At 42.5% G+C, this 16,631-nt stretch overlaps 3 protein-coding genes across 4 annotated transcripts in view; 2 read left to right on the top strand and 1 right to left on the bottom strand.

Moving 5' to 3' along the window:
- si:ch211-201h21.5 (uncharacterized protein LOC555526 homolog) overlaps positions 1–4,684 on the top strand; it is a 29,278-nt gene extending 24,594 nt beyond the window's left edge. The window contains exons 7-9 of one of the 2 annotated variants that reach the window (XM_044199377.1): positions 3,112–3,225; positions 3,770–3,870; positions 4,146–4,684. In XM_044199377.1, the coding sequence (XP_044055312.1) occupies positions 3,112–3,225; positions 3,770–3,834 (179 nt within the window). In that variant the 3' untranslated portion in view covers positions 3,835–3,870; positions 4,146–4,684. Of the gene's footprint in view, positions 1–3,111; positions 3,226–3,769; positions 3,882–4,145 lie in introns of both variants that reach the window. The other variant, XM_044199378.1, reaches the window with a different exon arrangement.
- Positions 4,685–6,776: 2,092 nt separating this feature from the next.
- LOC122877603 (IgA FC receptor-like) lies at positions 6,777–9,039 on the top strand. Its single transcript, XM_044199368.1, has 2 exons — positions 6,777–7,598; positions 7,653–9,039. The coding sequence occupies exons 1-2, from the start codon at positions 7,173–7,175 to the stop codon at positions 8,730–8,732; spliced, it is 1,506 nt and encodes a 501-aa protein (XP_044055303.1). The 5' UTR covers positions 6,777–7,172; the 3' UTR covers positions 8,733–9,039.
- A 738-nt stretch (positions 9,040–9,777) lies between these two features.
- tmem131 (transmembrane protein 131) overlaps positions 9,778–16,631 on the bottom strand; it is a 29,987-nt gene continuing 23,133 nt past the window's right edge. The window contains exons 31-41 of the mRNA XM_044199358.1: positions 16,117–16,556; positions 15,836–16,020; positions 14,567–14,697; positions 14,346–14,464; positions 14,105–14,257; positions 13,852–14,002; positions 11,506–11,621; positions 11,330–11,411; positions 11,128–11,231; positions 10,840–10,988; positions 9,778–10,751 (exon numbers count right to left, since the gene is read on the bottom strand). Of these exons, the coding sequence (XP_044055293.1) occupies positions 10,485–10,751; positions 10,840–10,988; positions 11,128–11,231; positions 11,330–11,411; positions 11,506–11,621; positions 13,852–14,002; positions 14,105–14,257; positions 14,346–14,464; positions 14,567–14,697; positions 15,836–16,020; positions 16,117–16,556 (1,897 nt within the window). The 3' untranslated portion in view covers positions 9,778–10,484. The remainder of the gene's footprint in view (positions 10,752–10,839; positions 10,989–11,127; positions 11,232–11,329; positions 11,412–11,505; positions 11,622–13,851; positions 14,003–14,104; positions 14,258–14,345; positions 14,465–14,566; positions 14,698–15,835; positions 16,021–16,116; positions 16,557–16,631) is intronic.

The following is a 16,631-nucleotide window of genomic DNA, read 5'->3' as shown; positions in this document are numbered from 1 at the left end:
CACCAGGGTCTGATGACACCCCCTTCCATTACAGGGCAACCCTCATTATTGCAGAGAGCCAGCTCCTCAGCAGGAGTGTACCCTCCTGTCTTAATCATTTTATTTTTTTCCCTGTTGGCTCAAAGTCAAAGCCATTTCATTTGCTTTTGTATACCGATATCATCCTACAACTGAGACTGATTGAAGCACTAAAGCCTTGCACTTGTACTTATAAGATATGAACATAAGCCTACTTACTGTTTTGAATTATGTTTTTATATTTATCTTTTATTTGCTACCAAATCGGTTTCACACCCCCGGGGTTGCAGCTGAAAGAATAAGGTTAAAATTGCCATACACACCCTAAGAATACATTCATTTAATGGAATACACTAATGTAATTATAGTCCGATCTACTCGTGCCCTAATGATGAGGCAGTGATATTATAAGCTTATTAACTTTCACACAGTTGGTGATTTTTTGCCAGCTGTCCTTCCTGCAACTGGCAGCTGCAACTGTGTTGCTTTCAGCCTGGATTATGTGTTTAACTTCTTTGTATTTGTCTAATATTATAGTTTGCTCTTCGTTTGTAAAATATGCCGCTCTGCTGCCAGTAGACAGCCTGCAAACACCGCCCCATTTATGTGAACACACTCATTGTTGTTAGGCTTAGTGAAGCCAGATATTGAAGAGAGATCCTGGGTATGTTGAACTTGCTTCTTAGTACACGCCTCTGGTTGAGCAAAAGCCGTGTCATGGTTTAGTTACTTTTGCTTTGTATTTAGTTGCAGTTGGTGTCCATCTCGTTTACCCCTTGTGCGTTATTTGGTTTGGCCAAACCACTATATATATATATATATATATATATATATATTGTTTCCTCATTGCCTCACTGCTTGGTCCCTGTTTGGTTTGTTGCTCGACTGTCAATGCTCTGAAAGAGAGATGGTCCAAATCTGTTATTGCATATTCGTCTGTGCTACTGCCAAGAGAAATGCTGTAGGTGTAACAGCCAAAGGAGTCCCCTCTTAACCTACCATTGACTGTGTACTGACCCGGCAGAGTTGCAGTAGTTCTTTCCCATTTTTGGGGGTCATTTTTTATTATTCCTCGGGGACAGAGTTCGACAGGTGTTCCTCTCCCTTTGTGATAGTAGTCTGATTCTAATGTTGTACATGAACCCACAATTAAGATACTTCCCAGAGTTTGCAAATGGCTGATGGCTCCTTCTAGTGCAGTAAAGATATGATCCTTAAGTAGGGAGATTCAGTTGGAGGGATATATATCACACATAGAAAGATGTTTTGGGTATTGGAGGTCAGGGCTTTCTTTATCCTAAGCCATATATAATTTTCACTTCTCTAACAAGTTCAGTGGAATTTGTATATTCAGCTTTAAACCAGACAAGTATTCCCCCTGAGCTCCTTCCGTGTGTTATTCCAGGGAGCTTTCTTGAATTGACTGTCAACTCCCCAGCCCGGAGGAAAACCAGTGGGCAAGTCTGGCCGGTCCAGTGTCTATATTAAAATGATAATGTCAGTGTTTGAGTTCATCAACAAGTTATTGATGAAGAGTTATTACTTTTTTTTGTCCAAGAGCTGATGATTATACATACAGTTTGCCCATGAATAAACGCTGGAGCTCCTCAGTACCTCAAGACGTTCCCATGTCTTGCTTCCCAGCTGTTGGGTAAAAGTGAAGGCGGTTAGCCCCGAAAGCTGCACTATGAAAGCTAACACTATGCTTATCATATGATTCTAAAAAATTGTTTAAATACTAGTCATAGTAATAAACTACTCTTATTAGCTTTTTACTCACAAAGCTTTTATTGCACTTTCAGTAACAAGATTTTACTCGCCAAAAGGGGGGGGGGTTAAATCAATCGATGGTAGAGGGCTCAGTGGTCGATGGCTGTCAGCTATCAGCGATGAACAATGACATCGTAAATCCTATTTCATACACAGGTAAATGCAATGTGCTTTACAGTAAAACATGGAACTGTCCTATTCTTACTGCCAACATTCACATATGGATTACAGCAGGCTGCGTGCAACACACACACACACACTCTCCTTGTTAGGATGTTGCATAGACAGCCTAAACCAACCCTTACCAATTCATGCCTAACCCTAAACTTAACCTAAGATTAACTGTGTGTCAAAGAATGTCCGACAGGCAGAAACAGAATCCAAAAGACAGTTCTGTCAGGTGTCTTTTCGGAAACACAAGTTCAGACCTTTTTCTCACAATGTGACCAAAGAGGGATTTATGTGTTTACTTTAGTTCCAAAGACTGTATTAATTAAAAAAAAAGTAATGTAAATCATGTCTTACCACTTTCACTGTCTCCAAAAGCCACATTATTTCATTTCCCACATTCCACAAAGACCCGCCCAACTCTGCCTCTGATTGGCTAGTACTTGTTGCCTTCGTTGGTTAGATTGGTTAGGTTTAGGCATTAGGGTAAAAATATCAGGGTCAGAGCCAATCAGAGGCAGAGTAGTGGCGGGTCTTCACGGAATGCAGGTGGGAAATAAAATAACGGCCAAAAGCCACTAGGTTAATTGACATAGGTGAAGGCTATATAAGCAGTGCATCCAAAGGAAAGTTACAACCAACTGTGGCACGTCCATTCATCGATGACCCTGTGGAGGAAGGTGCTCACATCCTACACAGAGCGTTTACACCACCAGCCCCAAGGGTCGGCAGAGACAGAGAATCCACTGGGCTTCCCTGATGAGTAACTGTGGGAGAGGTACAGGTTCAGTCGGCCCAGCATAGTTTACCTATGTAGTCTGCTGGAACCACACATAAGGACGCACACTCAACGTAGCCGAGCATTGACCACTGTTCAGTCTGTCTGCATAGCTCTGCGTTTCTTTGCATGTGGGACATTCTTGTACAGTGTTGGCGGTGCAGAAGGTCTTGCGAAGACAACTTTATGACGGGAAATAAGAAGGGTATACCTGGTTCTAAAGCAGGACCTGAATATCTTCATCGCTTTCCCTGGTCATCTTGAAACACAGAATCAAGGAGTCATTGTATTCAGTTGCACGTATGTGATAGTTCAAATGAATGTTAAGTGGCCTACCGGCTGACATGTCTCTATATTAACTTAATCCTCTCTTTCAGGCTTCACCAATGTTATAGGCGCCATAGACTGCACCCATGTGCGTATCCGAGCCCCATCTGGACTGGTGACCAGATTATGTCAATCGGAAATCTTTCCATATCCTAAATGTACAGGTATGTACTGGGGGAAGCTGTCCATACACTGTCAGGCAGAAAAGGAATAACTGGATCTGGATGAAATGTGTACATGTGTTATAATGGATCAAATTAGTTTTGTTGTAAACACACTTGGATGAAAATCCTGTTACCCTGGCAGCTGTTCACAGAAATGTCCGTTTCAATATCAGCCTTACACAAAGAAGCAACAGTACAGAGACAGTATTTCACTTCACCTTGTCAGCACAGATCGATGAATTACATGAATTTAAAAAAATTAATAAATCAAGTATTTCCTTTCCTAACCAAATGTCATAGCACTAACATGTGGCTGCAGAGCGCCTATGCAAAACCAGATTTGAAACCCTACACAATGTCAGACCCAAAGTTTAAAATATTATTCTGGAATGTGAGAGAAATGTTCTCATAATTCTGAACTGGATTTAACATTTTGAAAGACACCACTGCATCAACCCTTCTTTGGCCTGCTGAGCCATTTTAAATGAATGCTCTGCCAAGCAAAGTGTGCCACGTCACTGAGAGTCACCCTTTATGCTGTCAGATGATCTGCGATGGAAGGTGCCCGATATCCATCATCCAGGCAAAATGGCCGGGTTCTGTCCATGATGCGAGGATCTTTCGAGCATCATCACTGTCACAGAGGTTTGTACAAGGCAAGAGAATGTTATTACTACCCAGGGTTTTTACAAGTAAAATATATATAGTATGGTCATAGATGTGGGAATTTTTAATGAAGGATAAAGTGTAGATGTCATTTTAAGGAATTTAAAGTGGTAATTATACTTTTTTGGAGAACCATATCAGGCACACATTGTTACAGTTTTTATAAGCCTTAAATTCATGTGTGGTGGATTTAATTTAATCTACCTGAACCATAAGAATCTCATGTATATTTAACCAATACCTTTATTCTGCAGGGGAGTTTAATGGAGTCCTGCTTGGGGACAGAGGCTATCCCTGTATGCCGTACTTGCTTACACCCTACGCAGAACCAGCAACAGAAGCTTCAACCATGCCCACACAAAAATCAGGACGTGAACTGAGATGGTTTTTGGCCAACTGAAGTCTAGGTTTCAGTGCCTAAAAAGCCTCAGAGTTGCTCCTGACGGGGCCTGTGATGTCACCATTGCCTGTGCAGTCTCGCACAACATTGCCACTCAACGTCGTGAGAGACTGCCCAGAATGCTGCCGGAGGATCAATGGGAAGATATTGACCCAGCCCTTCAGGAACCCATGGATGGAACAACTGTGAGGGACCTTTACGCAAATACCTATTTCAGTTAATCCCCATTTTATTCATGGTCACCTCTGTTTTGTATTTGAAAGCGCAGCATGTATAAATTGAGAAAGAAAAGTGTGCCAAAGTTGTGTTAAGTTATTTATTCACTCACTCTTTTTGTTCAAGCTGTGAAGACCCCCCTTTATATAATATATAAAGCATTATGTAAAGTCCAAACCATGACCTTCTGCTTTGTTGAAATTTATACTTACATCCTTCTCCAGTTTCTTTATCTTTTTGTACTCGATGTTAAGTTTTTGGCTTTCGATGCCAATGAGCACTGGCTGCTTGTAAATCGAACGGACATCCTGTGAAAGAGAAAATGTATCAAAGAGTATCTGATTATGTAGTTGGTAACAGCAATATGAAGAGTTATTCACGTCTTTCCTTGCTGACGTAGGCCCACTTGATGTTGCGGTCATGTCCTGCAGCAAGGTGTATAGTTATACATCATTTGTAGAATGCAGACACATCCAAAACATTCCCCATTTGGTCTTACTCTTACCTCTGGCATCTCTGTGACTGCAGACATAGGTTCCTCATCAAGGGCCCTAGACATGCTGGCACCATCTCCCTGTAAATAGAAGAACACTGCAGTAAAGCAAAAGAAGAAAGAATTGCATAAGATGCAGTGTTTTAACAAAAAAAGACCTACTCACACATGGGTCAAGTAAGCCTCGGGCATCTTGAGTCGGGGGATCTAACAGGCTTATAGTGTCTCCTCTCACTGAAAGATATAGGCCCATACCACCAGTTATTACCACTGAGAGACTGATAACTGTTGAGCAAAAGCAGTAGACAATATCTTGAATATATTCCTCCTGGGCACCTTGGGGAATAATGTCTGACATACATCTGATATTATCTAGCTTGCTGATAATATAGCCACAGTCTTACTGTAGGCTAGTGATCTGAATCTTCAGTTATTAACAAATAAAACAATAAGTAGGCTTGTAAAACTTATGCATTTAGTCTGTCCCTTCCCTTTTTGGTGATGACTCCTTTATATTCCTCATAATTCCATCAGCAGAGTTTGTCCTGCTGCTGAGAAGAACACCGCTCTCGTTTTCTCGTCTTTTTGTGACATGATATCCTATTTTCGACAATCGACTGTTCTGGGCTGCTTACGTACTCTGTGCACGCGCTCAATGCTAGATTGTTCAAGCCTGGCTTGGGTTAACGTTGACTAGACATGGCTGAATTGTGTTAGTGGAAAGGCTTGAGCCTTAAGTCAAAGTTGATGTTAATTCAAACAGGGCTCTTTCAGTTAAGTGCAGATTTCATTAGCTGCATTGATGGAATACCCCCCAGGGCAGAAATATATTTAGGAGCCATTAGGTCCTTGTAAACAAGCAGTAATACCTTAGTCAAGTCTGTACTGTACTGGCAGCCAGTGAAGTGTTTTCAGTACCGGTGTAATGTGATGTACAAGAGAAAAGAGAAACACTTATTAATCGTCAGCAGGACAGACACAAAATCCCCCAGAAATCATTTCCTTGGATGCCTATTTTGGGTTTAAAATAGGCGAGGCGACCCTGCATCCCTGTGACAGCACTACAAAAAACACAACAAAGAAAAGGGGTATTGCCCCATCTACTAGCTGTCTTATTATTATTATTATGGGCTTAGGATAGGATGAGGGCTAATTTAACTGTAACCTTAAGTTCAAGATGGTCAAGTGGAGCTATTACAAGTGGGCTATTGTTGCCTTACCGCCAAGCTACATTGAAGAGGTTATCATTCTCCCGCTCACTTTAATAAACTGAGCAGTATGCTCCTTGCTCCCTAAAACAAAACCACTTTTGCTTCACTCGATTAAACAAAAGCAGCTTAAGTAGCAAAATAACCAAGTTCAGGTTAGCCGTGTAATCAATCCCAACGTTTGTACTTAACTTTGAAAGTGATATTTAACGGTCTGAAAACCAAGCAGCGTTCACAACCTGTCTTTGAACCTCTTAAGTTTTAAAGTAAAGTAAAGGCTTTATTTTAAAAGGCTAGAACTTTGGTCGTTGATGCATTAAATTCAGCAGCTTCAAGTAGCTAGCCGGCTAGCAAGCAACGTCACGTAACTTAACCTATTATTTTAATGAACATTTTTAGGTTTTAAGGCCCCTTGGTTTTTGTAACATTTGTTTCGAAAACTATTCAAGTGAGCTGAAACCCAATACGTAGATATAAAAGTGTAATACTTTTCGGCCGCTGTGAAGGGTACGTTTGTGGACGCTTTTTTTATTTTTATTTTTTTTTACAGAAAATCCAATAGTCACCGGCGCTCAATGAATCTTCGGATAGGTTGAGCCGCGAAGGATTCACCCGTTGGATCCTCCAAATTCAGGAAAAGAAAGCTGCATTTGAAGTAACGTTAACCTTCTACATGGGACGACCTAGTCCCGCCGCTGTGAAGCATTCGGTCTTCAAATGCAGCCTTCGGAGGGTGCGCGCGCGTGTATGCACGCGTGCGTGCGCGCGCACACTGTATGTGTGCGTACATGCGTGTATCTGTTTCTGCGTCACATAGCCTTTTATCCTTTGATACGTAGACAACATTCTAGAACTTTAAAGAACACAAAACCTGGTTACCTCCAAGCTACCAGCAGTCAAACAAACACAGTCACAAGACACACACACACACAAACGCACCAGAGCGTCCAGAAACGTTTTCAAGATGGAGACAAGTAGAAAAACGCAAAGTAAAAAAGGAAGAAACAAGCTTAAAACCAACAACATCCAGATAGGCAGTTCCTGGAATACAGTTCCCATATTGGCTGCAGACGTGAACTGTAAAATGGAGCAGACTGCTAAACCTGAACAGTCTGTGAAGCCAGCAGTCGAGAGGAAACAGCCCCAGCCAGTTAACCCTGGGCTGAAATCGACTAGAACTAACCTCCAAAAGGGAAATGGGACTGTCTACTGCCAGAAGCTTGATTTTATTGAGTATCCCCAGCAGCAGAAAGAGCAGCCAATGCACCTTTATTTGAAAAGGCGCAATACACACTTTAGACAGGTTTCCCTACCTGTGAGGGCAGCCGAAAAAACGCAGCCTAACATGCCACCTGAGGAACAGGTAGCTGCGATCTCAGAGGAACCACAGGCATCCGGTGCCCCAGAGGAACCACAGGCATCCGCTGCCCCTGAAGAACCAGAGGCATCCGCTGCCCCAGAGGAACCACAGGCATCCGCTGCCCCAGAGGAACCACAGGCATCCGCTGCCCCTGAAGAACCAGAGGCATCCGCTGCCCCAGAGGAACCACAGGCATCCGCTGCCCCAGAGGAACCACAGGCATCCGCTGCCCCCGAAGAACCAGAGGCATCCGCTGCCCCAGAGGAACCACAGGCATCCGCTGCCCCCGAAGAACCAGAGGCATCCGGTGCCCCAGAGGAACCACAGGCATCCGCTGCCCCCGAAGAACCACAGGCATCCGCTGCCCCAGAGGAACCACAGGCATCCGCTGCCCCAGAGGAACCAGAGGCATCCGCTGCCCCAGAGGAACCACAGGTAGCTGCGATCTCAGAGGAACCAGAGGCATCCGCTGCCCCAGAGGAACCAAAGCCTGACGTAACCCCCGAGGAACCACAGGTAGCTGTGGCCCCAAAAGGACCACAGGTAACTATGGAAAGCAAATCAGTGGAGGCTTTCTATAAAAAGACAGGGGTTAAAATGATAGAAGTCTCTGAGCTCGACTTCATGGACAAAGATGAGGAGACCACCAGACTCAGATATCAGCAGGCGTATTTGATAACCAAGGTGGAGCGTCTGAAAGAAAGTCTCCAGACTCAGACAGCTCTCAATACACAAGCTGATGTCAGACACAAGACCAGAATCAAGACTCTCCAGCGGCAAATAATTAACAGAGAGTTCTTTGAAAGAGAGACTCTCCGCAAAATTAGAAAGCTGGAGGAAGCTCTTGAAAAAGAACTGAATCAGCAGAAGAAAGTGGAGACTTCCCTGGCCCATCAGAGGGAAGAAAACTCCAGACTGGTGGCTGCGCTGGTCCAGGCAGAGGAGGACCTAAAGAGGGAGACACTCAAGTGGGAAGAGGAAAAGTCCAGTCTCCTGCAAATGATAGAAGAACAACAACAACAACAACAACAGGCCCTCCAGCAGAAAACCACCGGAGATCATCTGAAGGACAGAATTGTCGATCTCGAGCAAAAGATGGCAGTGATCGACAAGAAACCTAAGAGACGTTCTCTGTGGAAAAGATTCCTCCAGGTCTTCAAATGAACTGGAGCGACCTCACCATCCTGCTCAGACCTCCTCTGCCACCCCCCTCATTCTACCCCCAAATTAAAGAAAATAAATAAAAGGCGGCACGGTGGTGCAGTGGTTAGCACTGTCACCTCACAGACTTTCTGTGTGGAGTGTGCATGTTCTCTCCGTGCCTGCCTGGGTTTACTCCGGGTGCTCCGGTTTCTTCCCACAGTCCAGACATGCAGCTTAGGTTAATTGGACACTCTAAACTACTAATTGTGTGTATAGATAAGAGGAACATCCAAATAAATAAAATAAATAATCAACTGTATTTAAAGGGTCTTTGTTTCCAATAAGAGTTATAAATTTCACTTTTATTCAGGTTTATTCACAACTTGAGTGTTAGAAGAAAAGGTTTAAAAGCTGTCTTGTGTTCAAGTTCTTTATACAATTCTTCTCCGAATACATTACGTATATACATTTTACTTAAAGTGTGTATAATCAATATTTTCATAACAATGTATCAAATTACAATGTAAAGACAATGTTCAAGGGGTTGCTCGTAGCGATGAACCTACAGAGAATTATCACCCAAAGCTGCAGCTCCCCTCGTCTTTACAGAGCTTTACAGTGAGCTTCAGCTTGTTGTTTTGCTGTCATAGCGCCGTTTTCGGTAGCAGCAGCAGCAGCTGTTTTAAGTGACAAATGTCTAAAAACCCTCTGTCCACTACCTGCTCAGTACTACAGTACACCGTATTAGCTAAAGAGCCAGGTATTTCCCTCAGGAGTTGGTAGAACCTACAAACAGAACTAGGAGTGTGAATATTGGACTTACAATTTGGCAGGCGGACACAAACACGACTCCAAATGAATGCTAATGTTGCTCTGTAACTGCTGGATGTGGAAATAAAGCAACTGCTTGCTAACAAGTTCCCATACATCTGAAAAGGTGTTATGTCAAAGATGTCTTCACAACTTGTCTCTGCTGAACCCCAGTGGCCAAAAAGAGACAAAACCAAAAAAAAAATCAGTTATTTCAGGTTTGATGAAATGAAAGAAAATAACATGAAAAACAATGTTTTGCTCAAGTCCTTTATTTAAATTTGCTGACAAATAGAGGCGATGTACAATACAAACCTCAAACTTAAGTGTTCTTTGATCATTTGACCAATTTATTTGCACAGAAGGCTTTGATACTTTAAGATGGGGAACATGAATGTTCATGGAGTATTATGGAGTATTTCATATTATGAAAGATCCCTGCTGCCAAATAAAAGCCTAGCACAATGATTTCAATGCAAATGTGTGCAAATTTGACTTTTCAAACCAGCTTTTAAAAGAAACCAATAAGAACCAAAATGATTGTAAAAACACATGGCTTAAAATAAGATCTGTATTGTACCAACTGTGTTGGTCTGTACCAACATTAATACTGAACTTTAGAGATTCTGCGTCATGTACCAAACTTTTAGAAGGAATGCAGCATTACCAGCATTTCTATAACAGGGAAATGTCTGCACTGGCGTTAGCATACCATGCAATCGACCATTGTTTTAATTTATGGGCACCTGTTAAAACAAATCCAAATAAAAGTTAGCATTTCTGCCCCCATGAATAAAAAGCTGCAGAGAACTAAATTGCAGGGTTGGTAACCTACAGCACTGGGCTACCAAATGCATTACACTTCAGGTAACATTGCTTTCTGTTGGGATTCTGTTTATATAAGAATTTGATTTAGCGTACAGAGTACATCAAATCCATGATGTGCTTCTGCTAAGTGCCGTTCTAATTGCCGTTGTCGGGGGAGCTAGGCCAGGGCTCAGAGCTGCGCCTGCTCAGGATGGGGCGCCACATGTTCCACGGGTTGTAGGTCCGACTCATCTCGGTGGAAGCTGGCGGCGACGGGGTGGGACTGTTGACCAGATCAGTCAGAGTTGTTGAGTTGGTCGTCGGAGGGAAAGGGTGCAAGGCTGAATCTGCACTTGTTGACCAAATGGAGCTGCCGAAGGGTGTGGTAGCAGACCAGGGATTGCGGGTGTTTCCCAGAAGTGACTACAAAAAGAGAAGACAAGCTTCACATTAGTATCATGAGCAGGAAGAGTATCTGTGAGCTCCATTAAAAACAAATAAGGGATCTTACTGCAGTTGGGGCAGTCGGTGAGCTGGAGCTGCTGGGCCAGGAATGCAGTGAGTCACTGCTTGGTATGTCCCAGATGGAGTGTACAGGGGTGAACTCAGGCCAGCTTTGCTGAGGCTCTGATGACTTTGGGAGATTCATGCCACTGAAAACTAAAAAAACACACACACACACACACACACACACACACACACACACACGCACCCATACATCAACAATAAACTGTTACACCAGTTGTTGTAGAATAACATTCTTCTGTTTGTTCATAAATCTGTGAGCCACACAGGTTACCTCCTGTCAGGTTGAAGGAATTGTTGGGTCCAAAAGCAGAGAACGAGTTGGCAGAGTGGAAGTTCTGACTAGTGGCTGTGTCAATGGGACTCCACAATCCAGAGCTATGGGAGAAAAAATATATACACCATACAGAATATTAAACTGGGATTGTACATTGATGTCATGTCTGGATGTAAATTTTGTCATTTTCTCACATTACCTGTCAGAGCTGTCACTTTCCACTGACGTCATGTGTGCCAGAATCTTTCCTTGGCTGTCAGTTTTACCTGGGCCAGAGCCACCTGAGCAGAACGTAAAACATCAGTTTTCTTTCGTAAACAAACCACCATACGAACAATGTACGCACTTTGATCAAGTGTTAGTTGATTGTTATACCTGGGCTTTTATCATAACCAGCAGCTACTGCAGCAAAGGTGGGGTTCCCATTTTTGCCCGGGAGTGGAGTGGCTGTTGACAATTTATTTCCTGGGGCCTTCTTTTGGTTTCCCTCACTGCAGAAATGTCAGAAAATCACCAAGAATCTGGATTAGTTTTTGGTATAGTTAAAAAATACAGTGTACCAAAATAGCATGCTTTACTGTAATAACAAATAATATAATTAACTTTATTTATACACGATGTTTTACCTGGAAAAATCAAGATGAAACAATACAGAACTACTAAATTTAATTAAATCAGATCAGACCTAGGTTTCTGGCTGCCGCTGTGATATTTGCACACAGTGAGCCAAAATGAAGATGGACTTTCTAACCTGCATAATTACCTAGCTGCATTAAGGATTGGATGGCAAAACATTTTCCTCAGCTTTCCTCTAAAACGGAAATCCTTATTATAGGCCCTGAGAACACGGTTAAGAACCTTGCAAGTTATTTTAGATCAGAACCTCACTCGAGTACTATGTTAAAAGACTAGCTCGTGTTTTTTTCACTTGAGAAATCTCTCTTAAATTAGATCTTTTATTACTTTTAATGATCTTCAAAGAGTTATTCGTGATTTTAATCACGTCTCGTGTGGATTACTGTAATGGCGTGTTTACATGCCTTGGCCAAAACACGATTTCATGGCTTCAGGGTGTCCAAAACGCAGTTGCCAGACTTTTAACCAAATCATGAAAGCATGATCACATCTCCCCTATTTTAGCGTCCCTTCACTGGCTGCCTGTCCATTTTAGAATTTATTTTAAAATTTTAGTCTTGACTTTTAAAGGCGCTGCATGGTCTAACACCGAGCTACCTGGCTGAGCTTCTAAATCATTCCTCACCAGCTCGTAGCTTGAAGTCCTCTGAAAAGGCCCTGTTAGCTATTCCCCGGTCAAGACTGAAGACCAAGGGTGACGGGGCTTTTGCTGTAAGGGCTCCAACCCTTTTGAATAGCTTACCTGAGCAAATTAGACTAGAAAATTCACTGCCTTCTTTTATTATTTTATCTCTTCGTTTATGTTACTTTTACCCATTATTGTATCTTTACTTTTAACTGTTTTATTTGTTATTTTTATTTGTTGACTGATTTTGTATTTGATAGTTCTCCTGGTTTCTTTTATAATTATTATTAATAATAATAAGAAGAATTATTATTATTATTACTACCACTACTACTACTACTACTACTACCACTACCACTACCACTACCACTACTACTACTACTACTACATCACAGTAATTTCTGATTTACTTTCATTTAGCTGGAGAACGTTTTGGGACATCCAGCACTTTATGGTAGACATTAGGTGACATTAGACATTAGGTTGCCTTCTTCACTGGTTTTTTAAAAAAGGGACATAGATCTGAGTGTCATCTGCATAACAATGGTATTGAATGTTGTGTTTTGCAAATAATGCGACCTAGTGGAAGCATGTAAATAGAGAACAAAAGGGGGCCAAGGATGGAGCCTTGGGGAACACTACAGGTCAGAGGGGCCACCGAAAAAGAGGCATCACTATTTAAACCACTCTAGGCAGTATCCCTGATGCCAACCCAGTTTTTAAAGGCAGCTCAACAAAATTACATGATCAACAGTATCAAACGCAGAACTAACAACAACTAAAAATGAACACTGAACAATCACCAGCATCAGCGGTTGGAAAAAGACAAAAAAATCACCAGTTGCAGTTAAATGCAACACATTAATATACATAAAAGAGATCAATTCTGAGGAAACAGCTATTTTTTAATTTCTCGCTAAAGATCGTAATTTGGAGATAGGTATAAAAAAAATTTAAATGGAGAGGGTCAAGGCTGGGTTTCTTGAGAAATGGGTGCATTACTGCATGTTTAAGGCAGGCAGCCAGTGGAAAGAGGGCTGTTAACAAAGGTTAAAATAGTGGGACCAACGGTGTCAAAAGCCACCTTAAGAAATCTAGTAGGTAAAATATCTGAAGGACTTGATGAAGATTTAAAGTGCACAGAGAAAGGCAGGGGTCATAGTGTACAGGTCATCAGTGACATGACAGATCTGGAACCTGATATCATTAACTTTATTGGTGAAAAAGGATTTTAAAACGTTCACAAATGATAAAGAGAGCTGGGAGGTGGGTTCATTTCAGAATTGACAGTTTAGGGTTGTGACAGTCACTGGCAATGATGCTGGAGAAATAGGAGGACCTGGCATCTTTGACAGCGTTTTGGTAAGTGGACATTTGTTTGGTCCAAATTTTAAAACGGGATGAGCAAAAATTGTGTCATTTTATTAGCGACGTTACTGCACATTTGACCAAGTGGATACCTGTTACTGTTGAGTACACTGCTGTAGGTGCCTCGGGACAGTAAGCTGGGGGAGGTCGGTGGAGGGGAGCAGGTCCCGGCTGTGACGGATCTCTTCAGGAAAGGGTCTGCGTTTATTGTCTGGAGGGAGATCTGCTGAAGACTATCTTCTTCTGCATGTGGAGAACAGGAGAAAATCAGATCTTTATGAGGCTGATCGGGAGTATTTGAATGACTACAGACACATGGCAGGATGGTTTCAGATCTTGACTTACGGACGCTGTTTTTGGAAAGTGGTACATCCCACTCTGGAGATGCAAACTCCTTCTCCCCCTCAGAGCTGCTGCTGTGGCCCAGCTCGGGCACTGAGCCGCTGGACAACAGTTTGGCAAACAGAGAGGGGCGCCCGTCTTCCAGCTTCCCATCGACTGCCAAAACAAACATGTTACAAACACATCTGGTATTGAAGCAAAGGGCAAAAGTGAAAACATTTAAGTGAACGTTTCAGAAACTCACATCTCTGTTTCTGCACAGGTCTTGTCTTTGGGATGGTAGTGAGAGGGTAGAGAGCTTTGGATGTGAAGCTCTTGCGTTGCTTGTTCTCCAGCGGTGTTACATATGGCAGCTCCAGAGAACTGTTAACAATAAGGATTTGTCAAAAAGGGAATAAAAAAAAAAAGAAAAAAGAGGCAATAAACAAAAGATGATAGCCGTCACCTGCCGTTAAATAAACAGACCTGGATTTTTCTGCTTGGTTCTCTTTCTTTGTGGTTCCTTGTTTCTTGGTTTTAGGTTTGATTAGGAAATTTGAAGGTTCTTCTTTCACTTTTTCTGCGGTTACTGTCCTACCTTTCTTTTTCACTGGCTCCTGAAAGAAATGATGGGAAAATGTATAATAACAGAATACTCATTTCCACAGTAGTAGATGCCAGAGCTGTTTTTAAGTCTTTTGGATCAAGTCAGAGTCAAGTCTCAAGTCTTCAGAGGGCTAGTCCAAGTCAAGTCTGAGAGATATGACTTGCAAAAAGCAAGTTTTTCCGGTCTGTCAATGCCAATATGAAAATTACAATAGCACAATGGCCAAGTCCCACTAAATACTTAATAATAATGGAAACAGGGCATTTAATGTCCAGTTGCAAGTATCTGAACGTGTCAAATGGTTCAACAAGAAGTGCAAAAGCCCCATGACGAGTTCCTTCCTGCTCCTGGGTTTGATCTGAACACATCTCTGCTCGGTTCACTCTTCAGTTGTTCAGATTATAAGTAATGAACACAATTGACAAACTATTCAGTACTAATTCAGTTAAATAAAAATTTTAAGACCGTTAAGGCAGTGGTCACTCATATTTTAATGTTGAAACAACATATTTCTTTTACAGTGGAAGCGCTATCCGTGATGATGGCGGTGCTGAATGCGCACAACTAAACCGATGAGCCAAAGGCACAGCTTTCATTAAAATCTCAGAAGAATGCAGATTTATAGACAGTAACATCCAACTCTTGCGTTGTTGGTATTACTAAGATTAGTTCAGATGGAGGGGTACACAGGTTTGTGTCATGATGGACAAAAAAAAAAAAAGAAAAGAAGGGAAACTATTGAGCTACTCGTGAATAAAGACTAATTCTTTTTTTAGAATGAAAGGCTAATTCCTCTCATCTGAATTGAGAGTTTTCTCCATTTTATTCTGGTGCCAGCAGCTGCTACTGAAAGTGTGCATTAGTTATGGAGATGTTGCGTGCATCCTGGTTATGCTATTAATTATTCAAGACAGTTTGGTAGAGCTCCAAAAGGCAAAACTACGCACAATACTGCATTTTTGAATGTTTATGGGTCACCAAGTCAAGTCTCAATTCAAGTCGAGTGTACAGGCATTCGGGTCTCAAGTCAGTCAAGTCTCACAGCAGACGAGTCCAAGTCTCAAGCTCTGGTAATGCATGGAGAGAGTTGGCAGTAATGATGTACAACACAGATGTGAGCTGGTCTTAACATTGTTATTTCAGTGTACCTCTTTGATGTTGGTCTCCACATCTGGATTGGAGGTCTCTGTAGTAGTGGAGGAGCTGTCGTCGTTGTCAGCCAGGTTATCTTTAAGCTCGTCTCCCTGAATCTTTACTGTTGATTTTTTCTCTCGCTCTTCCTTCTTCCTCTGGGCTTTTGTTTTGCCCCGTAGCTTCCCTCTGGAATCCAAAACTGTAAACGATATTAACATGTACTTCAAAGACCTGGAAATGGTTACAGAGGCCTTCTGCCCTTCGACATTCTTCTGATAAAAACAAATGTGGGTACCTTTGTTTTGTATTGACTGAGAGCTCTGGTCATGCAGAGTCTCGCCACTAAGTGACTCCGGATGGTCGAGGTCGTTGTCCATGGCTCCTATCAGGTTGGCGTATTCTGCATCCTCAGGACCGAGGCCTCTGTGAGGCAACGATGACCCGGCTAAACTTGGACTCTGGAGGTCCACTTGTTTGGTACTCCGAGCCTTGCGGTTGGTTAGCTGGCAGGCAGCTGGAGGGCCTTCTTGGCCTGAGGTTGTACTTCCTTTGGTCAGCTGGGGGGAAGTAGCTTGCATAGATGGGCGGCTGAAGCCGATCCTTGACCTCTTATCTTGGCTGTCTGAGTCGGATAAGGTGCGGCTGTTTCCCTGTCGGCCTCCAACCCGAGCAGCTCCGTTGCTGGATGCATATACTCCTCTGGAGTTCTGGGGTGAGTCGCTGTAATCGTTCAACCTGAACGGGGAAAGCAAAGTCTGTTAAATTACACTAAATATGCTGCATCTCCCCTCTGCAGTTACATTTTCTGCC

This window comes from Siniperca chuatsi, linkage group LG6 (genome assembly GCF_020085105.1).
Source record: "Siniperca chuatsi isolate FFG_IHB_CAS linkage group LG6, ASM2008510v1, whole genome shotgun sequence".
Lineage (NCBI taxonomy): Eukaryota > Metazoa > Chordata > Actinopteri > Centrarchiformes > Sinipercidae > Siniperca > Siniperca chuatsi.
This window is presented reverse-complemented; position numbering and strand designations above follow the sequence as displayed.